We start from the raw sequence: 24,113 nt of genomic DNA, 5'->3' as shown, positions 1-24,113 counted from the left end.
ACATGCAGGCTTGTGTGTTCAGAAGTTTGCCAGCTCTTCTCCAGCTCTACTAGGTGACCACCTTTTAAAAATCCCCTCTGTTTGCAAGGGGTTGACAAAGAACTTCCCAGCTACCAGAGAGAAATTCCTTACAGACAGAAAACCCAGCATTCCACGTGTCTTCCTTTGGTTCCTGAGCCCCAGGGAAGGGGCTGCAGGCACACAGGGCATAGAGGCACTGGCCACCACTCCATGGCCACGAAGAGCACACCTGCCCCCTGAAACACGATGGGATCACAACACAGACAGAAAACACCTCCCACTGTTACACTTGACACACACCTTTGTTTTGTAGCTGGGTTAAGGCTGATTGCTCAGTGCCCAACACACAGACAAGGAGTTCATTTTTGGATTATGAACTGTCTGGCGCAGAGAAGTCATTGTTTGAGCAGGCAGCCCTCAGGTGTGCATGCTCCCAGCTCCTCACAAGGGTCTGTTGCCACTGGGGAACAAAGATGAAGTGAACCACAGCAGGATCCCAGAGGCCAGGGAAGGTGGAAGTGGCCAGGACACCAAGAGGGAACAAGAGCAAACCTGAGTTTGCTCCCATGCAAAGGTAAGATGTCTGGTTGCCACACAAGCCACACCTGGAACAAAGACCACACTGTCATTCTATGGGCCTACCAAGTCAGAGGCATTGAAGCAGAGGAGTAAGCACCACATTTCAGCAAGGAGCAGAAGATCAGGATCCTGCTCCATGAGTTTTCTTCCCTTAACAGGAGCAACCACGTTTCTTAAAAACCAACAAAATCCCAATACGTGTGACCTGTGCAGATCCAGGCAGAAGCAGTTAACAATACTACAGAACAATTATTTCAGCAGGGAGGGGAAGACATAAGACTCAAAAACCAAACATGAGGTTTCTAAGCCAGTCTGCTTTTTCAAGACTAGAAAACGCACAGTCCTGTGTCATATGCAAGTGTGCACAGAGCTCATTTCTTGAAGATACTATCAGATAAACTGAGAAAGTCTTTGCATTAAATTGTTATTTCTTCAAACATTTATACATTTTGCTATACACCAGTTAAATACCAGTATCTATGTGCATGCACTGTAAATATATGCATGTACACATTAGAATGTTGAACAAAGACAGCAGACTCCCTACCCGGTGAGCATCCTCAAGAGGTATCAAAAATACATAAAAAAGTTAAATTCTTTACCTGCCTTTGTTAAATACAGACTTTTGGAACCGCCTCCCTTCTCTTCCCCACAAATTCACAACATGATCCCCAGTGAAGCAGGTGAATTTATCCCACAACCCAAGATAAGCCCTTGTAAAAGTTCAAACTAAGCATTTTCTTTAAAATGTCTTTTCCATCCTTGCCAGATGTACGAGCTGAGAAAGGGAAGGATAGTTGGAAGGATATTTTTAACAGAGTTTTATTTCACTTTGCTGTACTCCCCAAACATACATCTCCAACATACAAGCCCATGATTAAGGCTCCGTACACTTCCACAACACTGATGACATTTCCAGCCATCCAACTGTCATCCCAAGGAAGAGCCTGTATCCTTTAAAATGGCAAATCTGAACACCTTTCCCACAGGACATCCACCCCACCAGGTCCTACAGTAAGAAGAGATAATCAAGTAGTGTTCTGGCACATCTTCATAACTCACCTGGGGCCTGGACAAGGGAGTTATGTTTTCAAGAAGCAGTGCCCTGGGGCTGCTGAGGAACAGGATGAAGGGGTCAGTCCCAGCTCCTCAAGTAGAGTCCATCTGGCTTGCTGCCCTTCCCCACCCCAGCTCCATCCACTGTTGACAGGTATTTTATGCTATCAAAGAGAAGAGAGCCTTCCTCTGAGAATACACTTAATACACAGTATGACTTGCTTTGTCAAATACTGGTGGGACTTCAAAAAATACTTTTGTGCCTCCTCTTTGGTTAAGGAAAAAAAGAATAAAAATGACATTTTTCCCTTTCTGACAGCAAAAGGTACTTCTACTGGACTGGATTCATACATGAACAGCACTGCAAAGAAAGAAAAGCAGCTCCACAGGACAGCATGACATGCACCTTTGAGAACCACCTCACCCAGTGGCCACGACAATCCAAGAAGAGAATCTGTTTCAGTTTAAACTCTCTGGCAAACGTTTCGTTTGCCCGGGCTGCCACGTGCAGCCCAACTCCCATGCCCCCATCCCTCCTGGCATCCTCCCTAGCTGAAAAATCATCTGAGAAACAATCCATGGTCTGAAGAGAGAGTCTGCTTTATCAAGTCGTGGTGAGCCACCTGTCTGGTGCGCCCCACAGCCATACAGATAACAGAGGAAAAGAAGTCGTGACATGTTGGCCATGTCAGGTATTAGTACTGCTGTCAAGATACTGATTCAGCTTGACACACTGGTCTGAACAGATTGCAATTAACCTAAAATTGAGGTATAAATATACATAAATATGTACAGTACACATACAGGAAAATATTTTTGCATTGGTAACACCGGTAACCTTAAAAATACTGGAAAGTTGGTATCTATGCCATCCACTTGTTTGCTAATTTACTGGAATAATGAAGCCAACATCTTCAACAAGAGAGGACTACAATGGAATAATAAAACTCAAAATTAAAAGCTCCTTCCTCTCACTTCATCTTCACCACGCTCAACATTGGACTGTTCTGAGTGGCTGTATCTTGAAAAGAAAATTGATCACAGCTTTCACATGCATCCTCGGAGGAAAACAAACAGGAAACCAAACTGGAGACTCAGCTGCATCTTTCTTTTTGCTGAACAGTCTTAATTTATATACAAGTATGTGTGTGTGCATCTATGTAGAAAATAAAAGTTGAAATCAGTTCCGTATAAATACACCCAACCCATCAATCCTGCCACTGTGAAGGTCATCGTGGGTACTGCTCTTCTCAAGCAATGTCTGTGCAAAGAGGTCATTAAAAATCATCTGATCTTAAGTCTTGACATCATCCATTCAAGTCCTTGGCACAGCCTGTAACAAAGAGAGACCCTTTTTAAGGAACATGCAACTCTCAGGATAACTTCAAAGCTAATTCCATGGCACCGACTGAAATTCTTCCCAAGAACTCTGCGATTCTGAGTGAAGGAATCATTTCCAGAAACAATTCACTCCAAGTGCAGTATTCCCTGGATCTTACCATGCAATCTATAGGTGAGAGACCCCAGATCCCACCACTTCCAGGCATACACTTAAGTATTCTCTAATTATCACAGAATAATTGAATGGTTTGAGTTGGAAAAAAGCCTTAAATAACATCTAGATCCAACCCCCTGCCATGGGCCTGGACACCTCCCACTAGACCAGGTGATTATGGTTATTGTTAATAAACCAGAAGATGTTTTAGGTCATTCCCACCCTTGCCCTCCTTCAGCCCAAGTCATATAAAGTTTTATCACTGTGAGGGAGATTGCAGATTTGATGTGAACACTAGTTTTTTGGGTCACACTGATCCTTAGCCAGTATGTTCTGAGCTCCCAAGTCTTTAAGAGTCAGATTATGATCAACAGGGGAGGAATGTGCATTAAAACTAAACACTACAATAAAAAAAACCCAACAAACTAATTTAAGATTCTCCTCCTGCAGACAAGAATTGCTCTTACCCCTCTCCAGTGAGGGCACAGCAGGCCTGGATGTGCCACTGGTGATCCTTAATTGAAGTCAGTTTCAGAAACTGAGATATTTCAGCTACTGTCATGCACTCTTTAACATCTTGCTTGTTAGCAAATATCAGCAAACCTGCTTTCTTTAAGTCCTAGGGAGAAAGAAGAAAAATAAAGATTATTACAAATCAGCCCTTGGAGGCAGAAGTAGAGAACTTTAGGCCCAAGCAAAAAACCCACAAAACCCAACACTTCAGCTATAAAATCCTGCAGGGTGACTGACATGCAACTTCACAAAATCCTTTGATCCAGCAGGCCCAAGGTCGAGCTCTTCCTGGGCTGATCTGCAAAACCAGGCACAACGTTTTGCTGTGCTCTGTGAGGATCAGGGTAGGCTGTGCCTGTGCAGCTGCACTAACCTCACACACCTCTAACACTTGGGGCCTCCTGCTTCACCCCGAGCTCCCCAGCTCACCCCTGCCTCTGCACCCAAACCTTCCCTGCAACCTCCTGAGCCCAGCTCTGCTCCACACACACCACTCTGATGCACTGCCACGCTGTTAAGACTGGTTTCAGTATCTCATCAGCAGACTGTGCAGCAGTTCTTAGGTGGGGCAAGAGTGGGTCACCCCAGCAGAACTTCTGAAGCCCTGGTAAAACCCTGCCCAACCTGGTGCAGGGTGCTGGCACCCAGCTGGGCATCAGAGGCAGCTCTGCCTGCCAGCAGCCCCGCCTGCCAGCAGCCCCTGCCAGGGGAATTCCAGCCATTAGGAAGCAGTAAGACTGCTGCTGACAGCATAAAACAAGCTGCAGCAATGTTTTATTTAGAGGATACACAGAATTTGTAGAGAATAATCACTTGTGCTGCTTTAGAAGCAAAGGATGGCCCTCTGCAGTAACAAGCACATCACATACACTGCTTCGCAAGGCTCATGCAATATTTAAATCATCAGAATTCACCATTTTGAGAACAGTGACTCTAGGGGCAAGCTTATTATATCTCAAGCTGCTTGGAATTACACTAGTATGGGCACATATTATTGAAAATCTGTTCCTCTGAAAGTAAAAAGGTCTTCCCAGGAAGCCAAGACAACTCATTCACTTAAATGCCTATCAGGCATACTAATTTTTACAAGCAGTAAAATCAATTCCCAAACGATCTGGTCCAGAAAATAGATGCAACTGATTTGGGCAGCTCAATTTTGCCTTAGCAGACATTAAACTGAACTGTTTATCAGAAATAAAAGATTTTCAAGGACTGGGAGGAAAAGCTATTCTAAATAAATATCTGACACTCATGTCAGCCTACATGTACTATTGCCCTCCTCAAACGTCGTGGCATCTGGAGAGCCAGCAGAACATACTCAGAACTTCCTGCTGTAAAACAATGGGCACATTTACTGTTAGATGGGTGCTTTCAGAGCACAGAAATAGTCTCCCCACATGAAGCAAGGGCATTCAAGCTGTTTGGAGTTCCAGACTTCCTTCTTTTCAAATTCAGCTGGCTAACAACTTCTGCATCTTCCTTAGAGATGGTGAAACAGCAGAGGCAGAGGTTGTGTGGCCACTGCAACAGACTGGTGAGCACCTCTCTGCAATCCAACCGTGCCCCCGTGCCACTCTTACCCCTCCACCACAACCAAAAAGCCAGACCTAACTTCACAGAATTTATTTCATTAAACACCATCAATTTCACTACCAAAAATCAGAAAGCCAGGACAGCAGGCAAAGCACTTGTTTCTTCTCCAATGCTTTGGATTACCATGATCCCTCAAAGGAAAACCACAGGCAGTCTCTGCTCTTCCTGCAGCCATCTACTAAACAGTGGCTATAGTTTAAATATAGATGGAATAATTTGGGATATAATGCCATCAATTGTATGCACATTTTGTATTCTGACAATTAAAGTTGGAAGCTCAGTGCCATCTTATACAAAGTCTGCATTAATCTTTCGAGTCCCAAGCTTATTTAAACACATCTTTAGTAAAAACCAGGGCTCCCAACCCACTGCACTCCAGGGGTTAAAGTCTTCAGGACTTTTGGGTCATGCAATAGGTGCCCTGTGACTTACACAGCAGGCCAGTATCCACAGAATGGTTTGGGTTGGAAGGGACCTTAAAGATCATCCAGTCCCACCCCCCTGCATGGGCAGGGACACCTCCCACCAGCCCAGGCTGCTCCAAGCCCCATCCAACCTGCCCTTCAACACTGTCAGGGATGGGGCAGCCACAGCTTCTCTGGGCAACCTGGGCCAGGGTCTCACCACCCTCAAACTAAAGAATTTCCTCCTAACTGCCCAACTTCAGTCTTCCCTCTTCCAGTTCTAATCCATCACGCCTTGTCCTCTCACTCCCTGCCCTTGTCCCAAGCCCCTCTGCAGCTTTCCTGGAGCCCCTTCAGGCACTGGAAGGTGCTCTCAGGTCTCCCTGGAGCCTGCTCTTCTCCAGGTTGAACCAAGACCCAGCAAGCTCAGTTTTGGGCCTGAAACAAGGCTCAGTTTTAAAGAGGGTCTTTACAAGTTAGCTAATTATACTCTCATAATTCTGTAATTCCAAGTGCAAATAGAATGATGGCTCCTACAGCCACGGGCAGTTCACTCCTTCAGCTTTATAGCTGGTTGCTGTAAGACATACTATTAAGGCTGTAGCTGTTCACTGTGAAAAGAGAAAACAAGCCATCATGAAGCTATGAAAAATAGTCATTAAGTTAATGGAGGAAACAACATTTTTTAAAAACTATCTCATTCAGCTACTAACATGGATTGAAGTATACAACCCACAAAAGTCATTTGTAGGTCCTAATTTCTGTATCACTGAAGCACTCAGTAGCTGAAAAGCTACTTTTGTGGGAGTTCTCTTTGGTAATTTGGTATTAATTTACTGCTTTATCGTGAGTTTCAGAAAAGACAGAAGCTCTAGCAGGAACAAGACAGCTCTGATACAGCACAGCCTGCAGCTGGGAGAAAATGACTGCTCCTGTTTGCCTTGGGCTTCCCTGGAGAGGTTTCTCTCCATCCTGGGCTGTCTCCAGCAGCAGGGGAATCTGCTCCCCCTCATATGTATCATCCAGATCTTACCCACAAGAAATACTAAAACAAAGAAAACACAGGGTCTACTCACCTCATGTGCTAACATTTTATAGAGTTCTTCTTTAGTCACAGAAATTCGCTCTCTGTCTGTGCTGTCCACAACAACTATCACAAACTTTAAATGAAAAGTGAAAAGTTGTTAGTCAGAGAACAAACTCTTATCTTCCTGGTCACACACTGGACAGCAGGACAGATTACTGTTCCCATCAGATTATCCAGACTGGTATCATCCTATTCCAGATGCACTTCTCCCAGGCCAGTGTGATTACCCACAGCACTGCTATCAATTACAACTTATGCTGTGGTTTGGAAGTGCCTCTGGCACATCTTCTGACTTGCCATTTCCAAGTGAAAAAATTATATTGAAAGCAAGTGTTTCCCTGTAGTCCCAGATCTGGTTTTGCTCTTTACTCAGCATAACTGAGGCAGCACACAGATCCCTCCAAAAATTTGTTGCAGCCTTACAAAGGTACACTGTATCAGCTTTCCCCCCTCTACTTCAAACACTAAGATGCAAATAGGTATTTGTAAGGGATTTTAAAAAAACCCAGTAAGCATCATACTTCAAAGAGTATACATGCAGATACACATCATAGTATCTTAAAGGAAAGCACAGGGGAACAAAGTTAATTATTAAAAAAAAAAGCAGCTTTTTTAAGAAACCACCATTGCTAAGACACAGGAAACCTAGACTGAAACAATTACTTTAATCAGGTTCAGTATATGTGCTGTAACTTCAGGACTAAAGAGTTCTTAAAAGTCTTGAGTGTCCTTCAGTAAACTGATGATGGGAGCTTGCAAGAGTTCCCCCAGTCTTGGAGGAAAACTTTTGGGCTTTCAGTCTTACTCCTGCTGGGTTACACAGGTCTTAGAGTAGCTGCTGCAGAGACAGGGCAGCCACGGTCCATGAGAAGGGACCTGCAAGCACAGCGATCCACAGTCCCCAGCATCACTGAGCACCTGCCCTAGGGCTGCAGATCCAGCATCCTCACAGACTACTTGTTTTGAGCTGCAACTCCACATTCTGCATCTTACAGAAGAAACATCAAGGCAAGCCATACAACAGCTTGCTAAGGGGGAAGCTTCAAACATAGAAACAGGAATGCCCTGAAGTAGCTAGGGTACCATTCCAGGCCCATTTAAGCCAGCCCTCTGGAAGAACGTCAGGTACAGATCTCAGGTGGCTGGATTCCCTCCTCCAGCAACGGTTCCACCAAGCTCTCCAGCCAGGGGTCCACCCTCACCTCAGTGTTTGTATAGTAGGTGTTCCAGGAGGAGCGAAGGGACTCCTGCCCCCCGATATCCCACATCAGGAAGCGGGTGTTGTTCACCACGATCTCCTCCACGTTGCTCCCGATGGTGGGCGACGTGTGCACCACTTCGTTCATGGAGCTGCAGAGGGAAGGGAGGGGAGCCAACCAGTGAGATGCTGCAGAAACTAGCCCAGTTCCCTGCACTACAGAGAATCTTTAAGGCTCCAAACTGACCTACTTCCATCAACACTGAACCTGACGGGTGCTCCGAGGTGGAACGTCAAGGGGAGAATTAAACGCTCCTTGCGCGGCAAAAAGAGACAGGGCTCGACAGGGGGAGGCAAATGAAAATAAATAAAAGCAGCAATAAAAAAGGACTCAGTGAACTGCAGGATAATCAAATAGTAAAGCTGAGAGAGCATTCATGAACAAAACTATATTATAGTTAATTAAATCAGAAAGCTGAGAGAATATCTGCTTCAGAAGCTGCTTGAAGCAGTCAGCTTCCCTTTTTCCAGGCTGATTTTGGCACGCACGGGACAGAGCAGTTGTTTTGCTTCAAGAAGGTGGTTAAGCCACAAGATTTCCAAGGTTGCAGAAAAACAAGTACTCATCATCCAGCTCCACCAAACACACTACATATCACTCTCCTTCTAGTACAGGCCCCTAAGAATGTCCTTTCCTCACAGTTCAGCTGTTTTACGTCCAAACTTCCTTCTCTCTCCATTCAGCATAATCCAATAAACTACTTTTTGGAAACAAATGTCAGATCCCTGAAGTTCAAATTATTTAAACTTTACTGTTTCAGACATACAAAAAAACTAAAAGTAGCTTCAAGGAAAACATCAGCCATTTTCAAAGAACTTAATTATTTTTTCTTCTGGTAATTTTGACTTTATTTTTCTTTCCATCTTACATTTTTGAAGCTTTAGCGGAGCTTTTAGCTACAGCAACATTAATTTAAGACTTTTAACAGTGGTGGAACATTTCTTGAAGAGGAGACAGAGAACGGAGGAGATAAAGGGATGGTCTGGTGCTCTGTAGAGCCCTTTTAATGCCTGGAAGAGATCTATCATGAATCCCCTCTCCTTGGCTGAACCTGCAGCTTTTCACATTCAAGCTGTTGGCATCTGGCAGTTTGCAAATACCACAGGTGGACGTTTCCCTCTGGAACAAGGTGAGCATGAAGTTTAATGGCATTTCTAGACACCTGAGCACAAAATCCTACTGCTACTTGCAGGGAGGGAGGGGAACGGGAAGAAATTAAGTGTCTGTGGAGGCCCCACAATCTGTTAGATGAAGCACCACTCCAACATCTGCTGTGACCCTCCATGACCTCAAAGAAACAGCCAGGGCACTAACCAACACTAGTCGTCCTGCTAGCTATCTCTGCCCAGCTCGTATGAAAAGAGTTAATTGTATTAATTCATGGTGAGAACACTTATCTGCTGTGAAGAAGCAGTAAGAGGAAAAAAAAATGGGATATGCACAGATGGAGGTAGGGCTTCAGGAGGAGTCAGGCAGGAGGAAGAGAGGACAGGATTCAGAGAGCTCTGCCAAAGCAGGAGGGGAATAGGAGAGGAGGGGAAGTGCTGGGAGCTAAAACGGGTCCAAGGAGGCACAGAGAGATCCACTGACCAAAAGGGAAAAGAAAACACTGAGACTGCAGAAATGAGATGATGAGAAGGAGACTCATGAGACCTTTCTGGAGGAAGTGGAGAGGCACAGACGGCATTAAAATGCACTGAGGAGAGCCCTCAGCTGCAGCAGTGACTAGTCTTAACAAATATTCTTCATTCTCTTTATGCTTTTTAAAATCTCTCTGTCCTGATGTAAATAACAACCACCTTCATGTTTCCACTTTCTCTGCAGAGCATGCTAGGGCATGAGTAGCTGGGAAGGCTACATGAGTTTCATGTTTCAGAAAGGCAAAGACAGATCATAATTTGGCAAAACTCAAACATTTTAAGAAAGCACATGTGAAGTGTAGGATTCGGCCAGCATGGCTGTATCACTTCGCAGGAATTCTTTCTGACACTGACTCGGGAAGAGAGAAATCACAAATCTGTTTCTGTTACAAAGAGACCTTGAGTTGCCTGTCCCACCTAGGAGCTCCTGAGCCTGCAGACAAACGTGTACCCTTTTATCACAATGCAGCAGAGGACCAGAGATACGAGGCTCATAAAAGTTTAATGTAAACCAGCAGCAAGGTTAATGCCAGACAAACAGAAGCTGTAGGACACCTACCAAAGCTGGTGGCCCAAACAAAGCCCAGGCCAGGCAGGTTGTGCTGTCCTGGGTTCAGCCAGTGCCCAAGCCTCCCTCCTCCATCCTGCCCCACAACCAGCCTGGAACTACCTCGTGGTTCCCAGGACACAAGTCGTGGCAGGGAGTGCTCAGGCTTCACTGCTCTGCTCCTGACACAACACCTGGCTTGGTATTTGCAAGCTGCAGCACAGATCAGTTCAGCAGCGTGGTCCTGTGGCTAAAGGCTCAACACCACCATCTTTGATGGTGCTGACAAACAGCCCACAGGGCTACACCAGAGGCAGTTGTGATTAAGTGGTAATAGCAACGTCATCTGATACATAAAAGCTCTAAACAAAACCTTATTCATCCACCAGGCAAAACACAACCCTTCCCAGGCTCTCAGCACACACTCTGACCCCACTGCCACCTCTACTGTCCAGCCAGCTGCAGGGCAATGCCCTCCAAGTAAAAACTAACCTGGAAAGCAGCAGCAGCAGCAGCAAGTCAGAGTATTATCTACAGTGCACACCTTGAAACACATGACATGCCACCTGTGGCTCATACTTACAATTGATAAAGAATGGTTGTTTTTCCTGCATTATCCAGACCAACAATGATCACTTTGTGCTCTGAAATAAAAATACCACTGGTAAGTCACACAGTTAATGCTGCTATCAGGGTAACAGCTGTGTTATGAAACAAGGCTAGCATTGCAGTTTTTGACTGATTTCCTAAGCAAACACTGACAAACTTCAGGTGCCACCTTCCATGGGCCATACCTAGAAGTCTGTCTGTGGAGGTGTACAAACCCACGTGCTCTGCTGAGTTGCTAAATGACTGTTTTTCCCCATCTGCACATCTACAGGAACCATTTCTAAGAGGTTAGATGCGGGGTTTTTTTCCTGCTCTGAACTGCTAGAACCACTGGAATCCTTTCCCAGGCTTCTACACCTTTATTTTTTTTTGCAGCTTGCAGCAGACTGTGCTCTCTGCACCCCCCCAACCACAGCTGTTCTCCAGGACACAGGCTTACACATGCTAAATGCTCATTTCCAAGGCCATGCTTTTCTTGTGGGCTGCAACACCTTCACCTCTTTTTGCAAAGAGTTCTGAAAAAGCCACAGCAGCTTTCCCCTGTAAGCAAGGTGATCCACCTGCCTGCCTCTCAGGGTCCTCTTCTCCTCTCAGCAGGTTTGGAAGCTGGGGAACAGATCTGCCTGGGAATACCTGAGCACCCATTCACCCCAGTTAGCTTTAGATGAACCAAAGGGCACTACACAGAACTGCTCTGATACGTAGGCAATCACATTTTGGAGCTCAATGCCACAAGCAATTCATGTTTCTATGTAGCACCTTCTTTCCTGTACATCACAAAATTGAACTGGAATCCTGCAGCTGGTGTTGTCAGGCTCATTCAAATTTATGATTTCCAGGAAGAGTGAGAGCTGCCTGCTCTCAGCTTCCTTACACAACTTCTCCTTGCACAAATAACCTTAGCTTCAACTGGCCTGTTCAGGCAAGTAAAAAGCTTTGTGAGAAGGGGCTTTCTTCTCTCCCCTCCCCAGTGGTCCACAAGGGCAACAAGAAGCCATTATAAGTCTGCCCAAGCTCCAGATCAATTCCTTCAGTGTGCCAAGTGTGCTCACATTGATTTATCACAGAGGAGAGAGGGAGGGGATGGGGGTCAGGCAAGTGGGGCTTCTTGGTTTGGATTTTACCAATATTGTGTGGTTTTGCAAGGTTGTCTAATGTACCATCAAATACAAATTCCACTTTCAATAACTTTGCATAACTGCACAATATTGTAAAAATGTCTGCTTACCTGACCCCACATAACTAGGAACTTTTTTGTTTCTGGTGTGGTGTTGCCAGCATAGTGGATGTTAGGAAAGCAGCTGGAACAGAAGGTCTGAGGTGGGGCTGGATGCTACAAGACAAAAATATTGTGTTGCATTCGCACTGAGGCTTCACGGGCAGGTAACTGGGACACTCAACACGCGTGTGTGCCCAGGTTCACTCAAAACCAGACCCAAAAGACCTCACAAACACGCTTTAAGAGCGTCAGCGTGTGTTTCAAAGTTACAACTCTCATTAAAACCGTCGAAAAAGCTAAAGTAACTTCTAACATGCACTCCGTAAACGAGCCATTTCGCCGAGACACCGAGGTTCATCACTCGAAACCCTTAAAAAAGAGCTTACTCGGCAGACGACAAGATTAAACCAGACGCTACAACACAGCGCGGCTGCACACTCAACCCGCACCTTCCGGGAAACGAGCTTTCCCAGGAGTTAAGAGGAGGTAAAAAGGCTAAAAAAAAAACAACAAAACCCCAAACAACAGCAACACAACAAACCGACAAGACCCCGAGTTTTCTGGCCGCAGCTCGTCCTCCCGGGCCAACCCCCCCCCCCCCCCAGCCCGGGCCAAGCCCGGGGGCCAGGGCAGAACAACCGCCGTCCCCTCGCCCTTCAGCCGGCAGAAAGCAGCCGGGCAGGGGGATGAGGGCGACCACCCGGGCCCCCCAGCACCCCCCGGAGAGGCCGAAGACCCCGCCGGCCCCTCCGGCCCCTCAGGCCCGGCCGCCACGTCCCCCTGCCCGCCCCCCCCCCCTACCGCCGCTCACCCTGATGGTTGAACAGCCTCCAGATCCTGGTGAAGAGGATCCCCATCCTCAGCCCGGGGGCAGCTCCGGGGCTGGCCGGCTCCTCAGCGCTCCAGTTTCTCCCCCTTCCCCCCCCCCCCGGCCCGGGTGCCTCAGGGCCCGGCCCAACGCCCGCTGGGCCGGCAGACGGGCGGGCTCAGGCCTCGCCGGGCCTGCAGGCACCGCCGCATCCTCAGCGGGCGGGCGGAGGAGCCAACAAACCAACCCAACCAACCTAACCCAACCCAGCCACTCACGGGGCTCCTGGCCGCTCTCCCCGGGCCGCGACACCCACCCAGTCGCGACACCGAGCCGGGAGGGCGGGGAAGGACGCGGCGCCGTGACGACAAGGGGCGGGCGGGCGACATGGCGCGGCTCCTCCTCCTCCTCAGGGCCCGGCTCCTCCTCAGGGCCCGGCGCCGCCGCCGCCTCCTTCCCCGCCGCCGAAACCCCCCACGTTCACCTCAGGGCTGTGGGTTCCCGAAGCATCCCCCCGTCCCGTCCCGTCCCTGCAGCGGCGAGACCCCTCCGGGAGCGGGGAAAACCCGAACGGGCCCAGCCGAACCGGGGCGGGGGGGGGTGAATTGGGTTGGCGTGAGGCTGCGGGGATAAGACATGAGGAGGAAATTCTTTGCTGTGAGGGTGGTGAGACCCTGGCCCAGGTTGCCCAGGGAAGCTGTGGCTGCCCCATCCCTGGCAGTGTTGAAGGGCAGGTTGGATGGGGCTTGGAGCAGCCTGGGCTGGTGGGAGGTGTCCCTGCCCATGGCAGGGAGCTGGAATGAGATGATCCTCAAGGTCCCTTCCAGCCCAGACTCATTCTCTCAGCCTACGTTTGGCTTTTCCCTCCCCCAGGATGCAAGCCACGGGTGTGAACCAGCACTAGGGTTAGACCCGCTCACCCCGGGAGCTGCAGGTGGTTGGCGCGGCCCTTCGGACGTGGCCTTGGTTTCAAGCTTCACCACCACCACAGCCAGAAAGCAAACAGATCCTCCTAACAAATCGGCGTGGTAACAGCTTCAATGGGATGAAAGCAGCTCATGCGCTGCGCTGGTAAAGGATCTGTGGCCACCCAGCTTTAAAGTGACGAGATAACTCCGCGTTCTCCTCCGTGGCCTTCGTGCTTCAGGGGTGTTTCAGCATGAGCAGGAGTGCTGCAGTCCCCGCTCCCTGAGGTGGCCCCGTAACTAGCCCAAGACACCTTCAGGTGGGGCTGGGAAACCTTGGTTTGCTCAACAGTCCGCGGGGGGGAAAAACATCCCCAAGGCTGTTGGGCCTTGGTGGCTTCGTGTCTGCTTTGGTGGGACCTCGCTCATTTCCAGCCTCAAGGGTGACCGCGGGCACAGCCCTTGGAAACACCTTCGGCTCCTCTGGGTGGGGGAAGGAGAGGGAATGCAGCAGGACCCTGCAGGGAATGGAAGCAGCTCCCCCGGGGCGATGCTTTCCACGAGGTCAGCATTCAGCCTGCGCTGGAATTAATTATTCATTACCTGACCATCATATCCCCCCTACCCCTTTCTGCTGCACCTCACTGAGAAGTTCAGTTTCTGTCCTCAGTTCTCCTGGTTTGGTGGGCTGCACAGCTACATGGGCAGGCAGCAAAATTCAGTTAAACCATTTATTTTTATTCCTTAAACAGAAGAACACTGGGTTTTGTTTTTGTTTTTTCCTGCAGGAGCCACATCAGGCTGCTCTGGGCAGTACTTGGTCCTGCCAGGTAGCACCCGAGTGCCAGTGGCTTGCAGCTACAAGAACAGAGTGGCATTTCTACAAGATTAATTAATACATGGTGTATTTTAGGACTTGGGAGCTATCGCTAAGATTTCATCTCTGGCTTCCCTGTATTAGTTATCATTTAAATTTCTATAGCAGCCTGGTTTTAACCTGTATTGTCCTGCTGCTTTTTAAGTACCAACACTGGGCGTCCCATGGCTGGTGGGAGCTTTCTACAAAGCACTCACATCAGGTTATCCTGAATCCAGCTATCCCACTTCCTCCTGGGAATTCAAAAAGCCTCTTTCAGGTGGTGCAGGCTTTGTTCCAAGCAACAGGAATGCAGAGAGGGGGTGAACCTGAGCACTGCTGTGCTGCAGAAGCAGGGTGGTGTTGGTCGGATTTCACCAGTGGAGGGGACAATAGTTCTACACAGAAGAACCTCAGACACGTAGAGCAGACAGACCAGAGGCTGATCAAATTTTAACTCCCAGGGTTATAGGAAAACACACAAAACCTTAAGCTATTGATAGCTGAGATGAAACAGCCAGGATAACTGAATTGGACAGAACTCCAAAAGCCTTGCCCACGCACCAGGGGAGGAACTGCCAGCCTTAACTGACGCGAGGCACACAGCCCACCTGGGAGATGTCTGTCTGTTCTTGGAAGGCCAGCTCCTGAGGGAAGCACTGCAGGAGCAACCCCACCAAGCTGGCTGTGGCAGGCAGTGCCTGCAGAGATGGGAGAGAAACGTGCCCGAGCCCTCCCAGAGCCACCGCGGCTCTCCCCTCAACATCACATCCCCTCACATTAGCCCCAGGAGAGGGGCAGGGGAGCCCAGAGCCCCTCCTCTGCTGGAAGAGCTAGCACCTTTCAGTGCTTTAGTATTTCCAAGATCCTACAAACAGTCCTTCATTTTCTGTTAATTATTCCTCCATTCCCTCATAACTCGCATCATTCTGATCCTTGTTTCTGTCTAGGAACCGATTTTAAATGAACATGAGATCATCCTGAGGACCAGATCCAACGACCATTCATGAGGATCCTTCAACAGAGCAGTTGGCTGGAAGTGTTTTACTTCTTGATGGGACAGTGAGATAACACACATATTTATGTATTTCTGAGTTGCAGCTATTTAAAAGCAGACAGAACTAAAAATAAACGTCATCCATTTCACAACCAGATGCGTCCGTCTCCCTTCTTCAGAATCTCATTAATTTTTATTAGAAGTGGTAGCACGTGAAGCTGCTGCCAAAAACTATTGGCAAACAACACCAGAGCACCCTGAACACTCTTCTCACGTGACTCTGCTGAGCTTTTCTCCAATCCCGAGAGCGGAACAGAAAGAGACTTAAAAGACTTTTAAACTGTTTGTAGTTGTTCAGTTGTTTGTTTGGGTGTTTTTTTTTTTTCATTTATTGTAGAAAAGTTATTGTAATGCAGTTCATTTTTGTACATCTAAAGTCCATAAAACAAATCCATAGAAATGAGGATACTGTCAGCATGCAGTCTGCATTTTCTTTTTTAAATTATTCTGATCACAAAAATAACAACACTTTTTTTTTTTTTCTTCTTCTTCCTCTTCTTAGAAAGCCACTAAAAGCAGAGGGAGAGCAAAGCATGCAACACTGTACACATTTGCATAGTATATTTTACCCAGCATGCCTTGTAGAGTGCTACACATACAGTATCTATAGAAGTAAAAACAGAAAGGGGCAAATCAGCAGAAAAGAAAACACAAATTCGTGGTGTTTTGTTGTTGTGTTTTTTTTTTTTAGTAAAGGCAGGAATGCCCTTCCCAGCGTGACTCTGAACTGGCTCCCAGTGAGGTGCCACTGCTGAGCCATCACTGGGAACCAGCTGGGGAGAGCAACAAGACTTCCAGGGATCTGAGAAGCCCAAGGTCCACTGTTTGCAGCTGGGATGACTGTTCTCACCTCCTCCCTTCACCCCCGTGCCTCATGCTCACAGACCACCTTGTGCTCCACTCTCTCCCTGAGCTGCTCCTGCCCAGCCTCCCCGACTCCCTCTCTCCACGAGCAGAGGACCAGGGGTGTTGCCAGTGCCACCGCCCCCCAGCCTCAGCAGCCATTCCTTCTGCTGACTTGCCTTTACATTTTAAACTCTCAGCAACACCGGTGGAACTTCTGGGTGGGCTCATCCACAGCTCCTAGGGTGTGACATCCTTCTCTTCCCCATACCCAAAAGCAAGTAGCTCAGTAGCCCCAGGAACTTCCTTACCAGGAGAATCTCATTCCTGACCTCGGGCTCCTGGGTGTGTTTGTGGGATAATCATCAGTCACCTGCCAAAATCTACACAGTGGCCCCAATACAAGGTTATTCATGTCATTTCAGTTTTGAGGAGGAAATCAGCAGAAAGGAACGCAGTGGAATTTCTAATTTTAAAAGGTTCTTTCCCCCCTCCCCCCCCCCCATCAGTTAGTACGGAAGGAATGCAAATTATTCAGGAATCAATCACATATGCAAAATGCCAGGCTTAGAAATGAGCTGCTGAAGGAGCAGGCAGCAGGTTAAACTGATCACAAATGCAATAAATCCACTGATGCTGGATCAAAATACCTACACAAGCCCCCCCCCCCTTTTTTGTTTTGTTTTGTTTCAAAAATACAATGCCAAATGCAAGAGTGGAATTATAACTTTGTGCTATTACAAATGTGCTTCTTTTTCCTTGCTGTTTTTACACCGTTGCCAGCATATAGTGTTTTGTCCTGTACAATGTGTTTTCTCACTATATGGATTTTGTTTTTTTTTTCTACTGCTTACAGAGAGTAGAATGAAAACCACAGGGCGTTCAGTGTAACTGCATTTGTGTCTCTCAGGAAATACTGACACGGCACCCGGGGATCAGTGGGTGACACTGATGGCCAGACCTTGCACTGAGTGACTCTTGGAGAAGACAGCACCGACACTGTGCCCAGGAGGAGGTGTCTGTAGGATCTAATCCAGATGGTGACTCAGTGCCAGGAAACTTCAGGGGGAAAGGCAAGTCTACCAAAGGTCACCAAGCACAAGCCAATGCTACTCCCCAGCTTCACCATTTTCAAAGGAATAAAGGGATTACACACCCTCATTAACACTGAAAAATTATTTCTACCTTCTCCCAGTGTGGATTAAATTACAATACTTCTCTTGGCTCCTTAAGTGGATTCCACAAGCAATGAAAGAGATCTTCATTTCAGTACTAAGCAGCACTTTCAGCTCTTTCTCCAGGTTAATTCCCTGCATGTATTTTACAACATTATTAAAATATCCTTGTATTTTTCAAGACTTTTTCTTTTTTTTAATATATAACATAAATTGGACTTGAATACTTATTTATCAGAGGTTATTCAAGTGATGACTCTTCAAATAATACAGTCTCTTTTGGCATAATTTTAAAGATAGTGGGAACTTAATTTCCCCAGAGTTAACACTGGCTACATGACAGCATCTTACACTCTGGTTACTCTTTGTGGGAGCACTGCTTGAGGGAATGAGAGGGAACTGCAACAAAATCCATGGCAGCAGAACCCCAGGTGTCCAACTTGGATCAATACCAACCTGGGTAATATAACCTGGCTTTGAAAGACACGTTTTTAGGAGCAAAACCAGGTTTGTATAAAAGGTAGTTTACAAAGTATGCACCTGATTCTTTCAATTTGTGGTCTCCAATTATTTTTGCTTAAAACAACAAGAAGAAAACCATGGAACCAAGGCCAGGCTTCAGAAGCACTGAACTTGCAGAACAAAATTCAGCAGAGGGACATGACTCAGTTCATTCTTAAGGGAGAAATGACTCACGAAAGCCCTGCCCTGCTCCAATCAGTATGCTGCCAAGTAAAGGTATTAGCAATAGGCCTTTGGGAATGCTCATGTCAGTAAAGATAGAAGATTCTGGGACGCTTCAGAGAAGTCCATGCCATGGGGACCCAACTGAACTCAGAAGATGTGCAGTCAAACCCAACTGGAGCCGCATCCAGAGGAGACGCCCTGGCCCTGCTGTTCCCACAGCCACCTCTCCTGCTTTCTGTCACCTGCCCTCTCCTACCCTAAAAGCAAGGAGCACAAAAGATTAAACCCCCAAACACCAACTTCAGGAGCAGCTTCCAAACCTGGAGAAAAACTCAGTGAGAGGCTCTTCTGTGGGCAGCATCCCCCTGTGGGCATGTGCCCGGCCCCTCTGCCCCAGCACGCTGCCTTCAGCCATCGCTGGCGTCCAGGAGGTGTGGAACCTGGGGCAGGCTGAGTGCCCAGCAGCTGAGGAACAGCACCATGAGCAGGAGGCAACAGCCCTGGCTGCAGAAACTTGCCTCCTACCCAGGACAAAACCAGGGGTGCCACTTGGTGTCAGGATCAGATGAGGGGTCGGGCTCTATCACACTATCCAGTCTCCAGCAGAGGAACTGACTCTTGACAGATCCACCTATCTAGAAAATGAACATCTGACTTGGCCCACTGTTCACAGTTTGATATAGAACAGCTTCAGCTGCACTCCCTTAAACCTAATTCCCTAATAGACTCAGTCAGAAAAGCATAATCAGCTGTGAAGCTGCACATCCCATGGGATCAATGTGCATCTATGGAGCCACTAACAGAATCTGTGTATCTGTTAAAAACAACTTGCCCAAGGATGTGAAATTTCAAGCTTGACAATTCATTGTCTTTAAAGTGGCTTCCAGATTTTTTAGATACTTTGTTAATTCATTCACAGCACTGACATATATTGTCTTTAGATTCTGAGATTGTTATCATCACCTTTATTGGCTAAATTGTCTTGAATCCAAACGTGTCCTAATGAAAAACTCAGGTAACAACAACAAAACTTAAAAAAAAAATAAATTCAATGTTTTACAAACATTTCTAAAATCCTCTGTATAAGCCAGAGCTTAGGAACAGAACCCTGATCTTTAATAATAGTTTAATAACAAGAAGAAGAAGTATGAGGACTGGAAAATTAGTCTTACTTCTCTTCATTCAGGAATACAGGAACTTCACAATTTTCTATGGTGCCATTGCATAATAAAATCACACTACAGCTGGCTAGCATTGCTGAGCTTCTAACACAAGTACTAGGAGTTCACACGCCCTGATCAACACTGCAGCTTTTACTGATTACCATGTTTCCTAAAAATAATTTAATTTATAAAATAAAGAGCTCCCATAGCTTGTGTCTAGAATAAACTAATCATCTATTAGCATGTTCAGTATATTTGTACTTAAAAGATATATCTATCTTCCAAGAATTAAAAAAAACAGCAGGAAAGGAGACCTGCTGGATCACTTATAACTGGTTTCTTACATTAAAATGGAATGGGTAGTGGGACAGGAGAGGGTAAACACACACGAGAGTAAAGTAAACTTAAACCCACATCATAAAGAACTCAATGTGTTTGCTCAAGACAATACACGACTTCCCTCACGAGCTTGTTTTCAGTAGAACAAAGAAAGTAGTTTTGGCACTTCAGATGCTGCAGGTGATGGAATTTGTGCATACGTGTTGTGGAGATCTTTCCCTTTACTAGCATGACATGGAAGACTTCAAAACAAGGCTCCAAAAGGCTCCAGAAATAAATGACATTTTTGTCTAGGAAATGATAAAGCAGTAACCTCGTTTACTAGAAAATATATGTAGGGGCTTTGCAGCCACCTACCAGTAAAATGCAGATATCCTCAAGCAGTTAAATGATCTGACCCCTAATGCTACTACAGAATAAAGATAAACAGCTGTCTAATCTAGGTTTATACATCTCAGTGCATCCTTTGCAATTAATACTTTAATGCACACAAACAAGAAACTTATTAAAGCTTATAGAAAAAAAATGTGTTGCCTAATGCCTCCTTTCTCATGCAGGTATGTGTGCTGTACACGTAACAAAGGTTTGTAAAAATTCCTGGAGAAGGCTCCACTGTGCTATAGCAGGAAAGAGTAGAGAAGGCAGCTGGAGCTACCATTCCCAGATCAGCTCTTGCTGTGCTTTCCCAGCCTAAATGCTCGTCTGGAATCTGGAGGCATTCAGCCTGAGAAAATCAAGCAGGATCAGGTCTGTCCTATCCATTCTTAACTCTGTTACTCCCATGGATGCAGATATTTTTACTTTCTTGGTAACTGGCCCCTGTGGATCACCCAGCTGGAGGATGCCTCTGAGGCAGGGAAGTTGTTAAAAAAACATAATCCCACCATTTTTGAATGCTGCTGGAGATGCACATCATTTTTGGCTGGACCAGAAAGCAGAGGGATTCTTGCTCTCGTTGTTAACATCAAGAAGATAAACCAGACTCAACAGGGGTGGGAAGTACCAGTGATCTTCACTAACTGGTCCAGAAAGTAGAAGAAACTGTAATATTCAGGCCGTGAATTTAGTGCTACATGCTTTTAAAGCCTACTTTTAGCAGGCTTTGGGAAGTAAGTAAATACAAAATTAATGATTCTCATTTTTGGAAAAAAAAAAATAAAAAAAAATCCAGTTTTGACATGAACCTGCATTAAAAACATGCACATTCAGGTTAGTTCTGTCCAGTTCAGAAACTGCAGGCAGTGGGGAATCCCAGGAGTCTCTGCTGAAAGACATGAGTGGGTTGTACAAAAGGACGGTCAATCATGGCACATTTTTCAACCACATTGGATCTAAGGCTTCACTGATCAAGTAAGACAGAAGGTCTAATCACATCAATTAACCTATTCAAAGAAACTGAAGACTCTGTAGGTGAAAATAAGTGACTGTTCAAAGTAAGGCAGCAATATCTCCAAATGTCTATCATGGTACTTGAATCAAAAATGTCAGCTCTACGACTTTACTGTGAGCAGACTTTTTCCTGATGCTCCACTTTTATTGCAAGCTAATGCTGAGCAATATTTTACTTGAAAGGTTCATCACTAATGAATATTTAACCCCACTCCCTTCCCTTGGGTTTCATGCCTGAAATTTAAACTGGTCCTCTGGAGAGTTCTTGTGCGATGCTGGAATTTTCAGACGTTCCAAGATGGATTTTGAAAGATGTGACATGTAGGTGGGTACCCAGAGGTACTGGAATTAGAGGTACTCTACAGACTGGGTAAGAAGAGTGGATTGTTTTTTTCCACTGAAAAAGGCAGAATACTGAAAATGGCAGAAACAACATGATGCATCTCTACACTTAAGTTCCACTTTGGGACAACCAGCTGCGTTCAGGTTAAACAAGAGGGAAAAACAACCCAGACTATTCTCAACTGGTAACCAGACAAACCACTCTGCAGTTTGTTCACTTTCCAGTTTCTATTTCCCCTTATCCTGTCACAGTCCATCACTGCTGACCACAACAAAAATGTCAGTACTGGCTGAACTAGAGAAACCCTTTTGCTGCAACATTCATGCCAGCTCTAAAAAGAATTTCAAACTGGAAAGTATTCTGTAACTGCTGCAATAATTTGTGATATTTGGCACTCCCAATAGTTTACATTTGGTTGGTCTGAATAAGCTGTTCTGGAAATATGTAAATAGTTAGAACAAATCCCTTTATTCTAACTTCAAATGTAAATTGAGCTTCCAGCAAACAAACACTGTAGCTAACTTTCTGGCTTCTACTGGTGTGTAATTTTCAGATTTTTCAGTTGTTTTTGTTTGTTTTCAATTGATTGCAACATGCTCAAGTCGACTTCCCAGTCAATTCACCCAAATTCCAACAGGAATTGGTTTATATATTGGTTCCAACTGGAACTGGTCATTTGGAATTTCCAGCAGAGGAAATCATTTTATAGGTGCCTTGATAAGAATCCTAAATTACAAACAGATGTGTCTAATACCTAACGACAAGAAAAAAGTATGGCTAGAAATGCAAACGCTGCACTGAAAATAAGTAAGGAAATAAACCCAAAAAACAACCTCTATGATTGGGCAGAAATGGAAGGGCATGGCAACTTTTTTTTTTTTTTTGCCCCCTACTTAACACCAAATGCCAGCAGAGTGCAACGTCAGGAGAACCACGTCACACCTGCCAAATTAAGATGATTTCTATTTCTTTTCTTTTTGTTTTTTTTTTTTCCTAGCTACGTTATATGGCGAGTTATCAACTGGATGAACACTTGGTTTTCCCCAGGTTCTTGAACTCAAAGCCTGTGTCGTGACTCGTGGCCGTATCCTCCAGGGGACCCTCTGTTCCTGTGGGGCTTGTAAGTGTCCTGGTATGAGTCAGAGTATTCTTCTTCCACGAGAGCATAGTGATCTCGGCTGTGTTGGGAACTGGAAGACAAGCGGTTCCTGCTCTTCCGAGCCCTTTCGTTGTGGTAATTTTCATCTGAGGTCATTAGACTTCGTCGCTCGATGGGAGAGTTCTCTGCAGAGTGGCTGCTGTGCCTCACACGCTGGCTCTGCGAGGGCCAAAGAGTCCAAGCATTAATTAACACAGACAAGGAGCACCGCACGTTTTCAGCTCGTTTCCAGACTTATTCTGAGGCCAGAATCCATCCACCTTCCTGTTACTCATCTGATACTCAAGTCTGAACGCTACAGGAATGGGTCACAAGAACAATCAGGTTCCTAGAGCTGAAAGCAGACCAAAGGCAGGGTTACCACGTGTAGCTGCTGGTATCGTTCACCTTGTTAAATAAATACTGCAGGCCGTTTGGCATGAAAAGTGAGCTGATGTAGTCAGCATTTATCACTTTTCTCTGATCATGAACATTCTGCTCTGCTCAGGAAGTTTCGGGCACCGTTTGCTGTGGTTTGACAAAACATCTGAAGATGTTTGCTGGGGTTTGTTTCGCTTTTTGAAAGGTGCAGCTCTGAGCCCCATGTAAAACCCTTCCTGACCACACAAACGATGGACTGCTAACCAGGCAGGCTCGGGGGTGGCTAAAAGGACTGGATATTAACCAATTATTTCCACTCAAACACAATAAATATTTTAAACATGTTGACAGAAAATCCTTTTCTAAGATGATTCATGATTTAAATCTCATCAGTTTGCAACTTCACCTCTCTGTGCTCACACCCTTCCATCTCCCCTGCAGTAATTTACCTCTCTGGCTCCAACCTGCTCCTTTTTCCAGAAGCCTCTGCTGCCCTGCCTCACCTGTGTAGTCATTCTCATCCCACTGTTTCCCTCCTGAGGGGTAAGTGTGGCACCAAACGGGTGTGGTGACAAGCTGGTCCTGCACCCCCAGTCACTCTTCATCCTGCAGCACAACTGGGTGCAAAACTGCTCTGCATTTTCTGCAGCACTGGGCTTGAAATGCAAACCCCCTGGAGCTCTGATGCAGACATGCTGGCCTGCATGGCATCAGAAACAGTGTGACTAGGTGATCCTGTCCCTCTGCTCAGCCTTGGTGAGGCTGCACCTCCACCACTGGGTGCAGCTCTGGGCGCTGCAGGATAGGAAGGACATGGAGGTGCTGGAGAGGGTGCAGAGAAGGCTGATGAGGGGTCTGGAGAACTGGCCTTCTGTGGAGAGGCTGAGGGAGCTGGGGCTGTTCAGCCTGGAGAAGAGGAGGCTGAGGGGAGACCTCATTGCTCTCCACAACTACCTGAGAGAAGGTTGTGGTGCAGTGGGTGTTGGGCTCTTCTCCCTGGTGACCAG

General features: G+C 46.3%; 2 protein-coding genes across 7 annotated transcripts in view; both read right to left on the bottom strand.

Moving 5' to 3' along the window:
• Positions 1–2,240: 2,240 nt before the first annotated feature.
• Positions 2,241–13,178, bottom strand: ARL5A (ADP ribosylation factor like GTPase 5A). Of its 2 annotated transcripts, XM_051623558.1 has the most exons (7): positions 12,834–12,893; positions 12,032–12,136; positions 10,778–10,838; positions 7,951–8,098; positions 6,738–6,821; positions 3,619–3,770; positions 2,241–2,989 (listed from the first exon to the last, which is right to left on the bottom strand). In XM_051623558.1, the coding sequence occupies exons 4-7, from the start codon at positions 8,092–8,094 to the stop codon at positions 2,941–2,943; spliced, it is 429 nt and encodes a 142-aa protein (XP_051479518.1). In that variant the 5' UTR covers positions 8,095–8,098; positions 10,778–10,838; positions 12,032–12,136; positions 12,834–12,893; the 3' UTR covers positions 2,241–2,940. The 2 variants fall into 2 exon arrangements, with proteins under 2 accessions (XP_051479518.1, XP_051479517.1); XM_051623557.1 differs by lacking the exon at positions 12,032–12,136 and having other exon boundaries at positions 12,834–13,178.
• Positions 13,179–16,102: 2,924 nt separating this feature from the next.
• Positions 16,103–24,113, bottom strand: part of CACNB4 (calcium voltage-gated channel auxiliary subunit beta 4) — a 59,590-nt gene continuing 51,579 nt past the window's right edge. For 3 of the 5 annotated variants that reach the window (XM_051623535.1, XM_051623534.1, XM_051623536.1), the window contains one exon: positions 16,103–22,905. In XM_051623535.1, coding sequence (XP_051479495.1) covers positions 22,645–22,905 — 261 coding nt within the window. In that variant the 3' untranslated portion in view covers positions 16,103–22,644. The remainder of the gene's footprint in view (positions 22,906–24,113) is intronic. The other 2 variants (XM_051623538.1, XR_007889900.1) reach the window with 2 other exon arrangements.

Source organism: Apus apus, chromosome 6 (genome assembly GCF_020740795.1).
Source record: "Apus apus isolate bApuApu2 chromosome 6, bApuApu2.pri.cur, whole genome shotgun sequence".
NCBI classification, from domain to species: domain Eukaryota; kingdom Metazoa; phylum Chordata; class Aves; order Apodiformes; family Apodidae; genus Apus; species Apus apus.
The sequence above is the reverse complement of the archived record's forward strand: the minus strand, read 5'-3'. Positions and strand labels throughout refer to the sequence as shown.

Bases quoted from the DNA above. Each gene is read 5' to 3' on its own strand.
- ARL5A (XM_051623557.1), bottom strand. From the start codon at position 12,879: ATGGGGATCCTCTTCACCAGGATCTGGAGGCTGTTCAACCATCAGG. The intron at 6,822-7,950 runs GTGAGGGTGGAC...TTTCATTTAAAG, and splicing joins CCTACTATACAAACACTGAG to TTTGTGATAGTTGTTGTGGA. The intron at 2,990-3,618 runs GTAAGAGCAATT...TCTTTGTTACAG, and splicing joins TGTGCCCTCACTGGAGAGGG to GCTGTGCCAAGGACTTGAAT.